Below are 3,779 nucleotides of genomic sequence, written 5' to 3' on the forward strand. Positions count from 1 at the left end.
GCCGGGCGGGCGGTTAGCCCCGGCCCCTTGCACCGGGGGACGACCGAGGGGCTTGGGTGGCGAGTTGCTGTGGCGTTCAAAACCCCACCATCTACTACCGCTTCCTTCCATGCGCGCGTGTCCGTTTGGGTGAGTGCCCAGCCATCTGCTCGGGGTACTGCCCGCTCCCCGAGACGCCCCTCCGTTATTTCCGTGGGGTGTTGGGGCTCTGGTGTTCGGGAGGCAGATCCAAGCAGTGAGCTTAGTCCTGCTGCAAGCGCGCGGATTTCAAGATCTGTTACTAGCTTTGCAGCAGGGGGCCCCTTGTCGTGCCAGCTGGTTGCCGCCATCATTTTATTTCTGAGAACTTTCCCTTTTTGAAAAATTTTTTTCAGAAATTCAGGACGGTGTCAGCACAACGTTTTCCCCTCTCCCCCTTGGACTGTTGGTATTTAGTCAGTTAGAATATGGTCTTTCCAGGGGCATTTTCAGACACTGAGGGCCAAATGCTATTTCTGTGTTTAGTACTTAGTAATTTGGCAATAAGGGAAATAAGATTAATTGCTGCTCAGCTGCATCCAGTAATACGGTTCACTTTGAATATGCTGCCTGAACTGTCAGGGTTGGAAAAGAGGGGGAGAGAGGTAATCAGTTTTTTAACAGATATTTCAATTACACATTGTTTAGTACCTGTTCTATAATCTCATTTTTGTATGGCTCTTTTAGCCCTTATTCTGCACCCTTGACCACCTTCTGCAATCCTGTTCAGCTTTTGATGCCTGAAGATCATTCTTCTAACAGTTAAAAATGAGTGATACCTTTTGAGCCTGTTAGGCGGCTTTGACCAGCCCTGTCCAGCTACTTTTAAAAAAGCTTACACGTCGTTTTTAAAAAAAAAATAAAAAAATACAATGACTTTGCTTGATGCAGTTGAAGAATACATCGCGGGGACTAGCTCAGAGCGAGGAGAACCTGAAGCCAGAGCACATCAGAAGAGCTCGCAGGCTTTGAACACGGTTGGGACCGGTGCAATAGAAAGCCTGAGCGAGTGTCCTGCGGGTAGTGAGGGCTGAGGGGGTAAGATGGGTCAATTTGTCCTCTTCCCAAATACCTTTAGCTCGGCTGGGCATTCCGGACGAGCAATGAGCGCAGGGTTGTGGAGAATGCGGTTGCAAGAGCAGGTGATCCCGTGCTGGGGCAGGAGCGGGGAACTGGCCTCGCCGGGCAGCTGGTTTAAAATAAAAGGAAGGACTTCTCCAGGCAAGGCATGTTTAACCAGCAAAACCTTCGCTACAGGCCGTTGTGAGCATGAAAAGAATAAATGAGTTGAAAAAAGGATTAGGCACTGGCGATAGGTGCCCGGAGGCTCTGGTAGCTGATGGTCTGCACGAAACGGCTTGCTCGGGACCACCCCGGATCACTGGTCGCTGAACAGTGTAGTACAAGGTGGATCCTTCTCTACTTCTACACCGCTTCCCAAAGTGTCTCCTGCTGATCGGTGCCAGCGACAGGGCACTGGCCAAGGCGAGCTCCTGGGCTGTCCCGGCGTGGCATTAATATATAAAAAAATAAAGAATATATATATATAAAAAAGAAAAAAAATACATATGTATAATATATATTGGTCAGCCCTGAAGTAGTCAGGCAGTTGGACTGGATGATTGTAGGTCCCTTCCAACTGGACTGTTCCGTATGTAAATAAAATTAATATATATAATTTATTTTTTTATATATATATTAAAGTTCCTGATGAGGCTCCTCGTGGTGGAATTCAGGAGTTCTTAATATATATATAATTTATTTTTATATATATATATTAAAGTTCCTGATGAGGCTCCTCGTGGTGGAATTCAGGAGTTCTCGCTGCACTGGTTGGCCGTTTCCTTTGCAAGAGGAGCAGGTGAACGTTTTGAGCAAGCTCCTTGCCTTCCACACGTGGCAAAAGTAGCCAGCGACAGATTTCACCTTTGATTAGGTGGTTTTGTGCTTCTCCGAGTATGTCATTTTGCTTATTGTGTAGCGACGGTTGAATCTTGAAGTGATTTCTGGTATCCTGCAGAGCATTTTCCCACTTACCGCTTATTCTGTAAGTGTGATAGCTCTGTATGCCTGTTATTCTCGGACGTAAAATGCAGCATGATTTATAGACAGAAACATTTGTGACAAACCATTTTTCAGCCACCAGAGTAGTCAGCGATAAGGTTAGAAGTGCATTCGACTGCACTTTTTTTTTAGAGGTACAGGATGCGTTAGCGGTGCTCCTACTCCTTGGTTCTCGGCAGCAGTGGGATCAGGAGAGAAATGGCTAAATTAACGTGATGTTAGCACTGGTCTGATCGTGGGTTGTTCTGCTCTGGTCTGCGGAGAACCAGTGCTTGGGCCTGGTGGGTTTTTCTTCCTTTTTAGAGTTTTCCTTGTGGTGGTGGTGCAATGCAACTATTGCACCCCAGAAAAACAAAAAGAAAAGGGGAGGAAAAAAAATAAAGCGATAAAAGTTCCTCTCCGAACTACTAGTTTGATGATCAAAAGGCAGTCTCAAAAGGATTTTCCATTGTATGACACCATTACAGGGTTGAATTAATCATGGTGGGCTGGAAAATTCTCTACCTGTCATTCTTCTCTACAAGTGTCATCGTCACGATGAAAGCCCGTGACGATCTCGGGTTGCAGTCGTGGGCTGCGGGGGTTTTGTCTTTGCAGAAGGACAGGGGAGCGTGTCCTTCCCTGCAGCTCTTGATCCGTCTCCGTTGGCATTAACTTTTCTGATTGTTCTCCTTTTCCAGGTCCACAGCAAAGATAAAAAATACGTCTGCAAAGTGTGCAACCGAGTGTTCATGTCTGCGGCCAGCGTGGGGATTAAGCACGGCTCTCGCCGCCATGGAGTTTGTGCCGATTGCTCTGGTCGAGGCATAGCTGGTCACCTGGACCACAACGGGGGAGAAGGGTCTCCAGACGAGTGCTACCCCGGGGAAGGCCAGTACATGGAAGACCCAGATGACATCAAAGTGGAAGGAGATGAGGAGATGGGAGACGACGACGACCTCAAGTGGAAGGATGACGTAGGAATGTCACAAGATGATGTGATTTTAGATGATGACAAAGATGTCGACTCTCCGCAGGAGCAGGACAACTCTGGGGAGAACGACAAGGATTTTACCTGGATTTCCTAGGGAATTTTTTTTGGTTTTTGTTCCGCTCTGTTGTTTGTAGGGGGAGGGAGGGTGGGGGAGGAAGGAGTATGTTGGAAAAACTAAGTAGCCTTGTTGTCGTCCATGTGTGCAAAATAACTCTTGTGTTTTCTAAACAAGTCCTTCTCTGTTCCACTCAGATACTGTCTTAGCAATGTCGCTTCCAGCGACTCGACTGACTTCGCCTTCCCCTTTCTCCCTTCATGAACAGCCCCGACCGCGGCCGCCCCTCCGGCCGAGCCAGCCAGGTTGCATGCAAGTGAGGTAGAGTTTCTGCAGGTGTGAGCGCTGCGCGGTGGGGAGGCTGGGTGAAGCATGAGTCCTCGTACCCTTCCCACCCTGAACCAAACACCGGGGAGATTTTTGTGTCCGAAGCAGGGGGGTTTTTTTGGTGGTGGTTGGTTTTGTTTTTTTTTTTAACACCTTGTCTGTGTGCTGAAATCCCGGCGGCAGTGGAATTACAAGCCAACGTTGTGAAAGCAAATCGATGTATGTGTTGGAGGGCTTCCCTTGATGATACAGGCCTTTTGCAAAGCTATTTAAAGAGAGGTTTTGTTTTTTTTTTCATGGAGCCAAATCGATCAAAAGGCAAGTCAGATTACAGCCTTACGA

At 47.7% G+C, this 3,779-nt stretch overlaps 1 protein-coding gene across 2 annotated transcripts in view; it reads left to right on the forward strand.

Annotated features, from left to right (window-relative positions):
- Positions 1 to 3,215, forward strand: part of ZBTB46 (zinc finger and BTB domain containing 46) — a 55,256-nt gene extending 52,041 nt beyond the window's left edge. For both annotated transcript variants that reach the window (XM_009324961.1, XM_009324962.1), the window contains one exon: positions 2,763 to 3,215. In XM_009324961.1, coding sequence (XP_009323236.1) covers positions 2,763 to 3,149 — 387 coding nt within the window. In that variant the 3' untranslated portion in view covers positions 3,150 to 3,215. The remainder of the gene's footprint in view (positions 1 to 2,762) is intronic.
- Positions 3,216 to 3,779: the final 564 nt, after the last annotated feature.

This window comes from Pygoscelis adeliae, unplaced genomic scaffold, assembly GCF_000699105.1.
Source record: "Pygoscelis adeliae isolate BGI_AS28 unplaced genomic scaffold, ASM69910v1 Scaffold786, whole genome shotgun sequence".
NCBI classification, from domain to species: Eukaryota; Metazoa; Chordata; class Aves; order Sphenisciformes; family Spheniscidae; genus Pygoscelis; species Pygoscelis adeliae.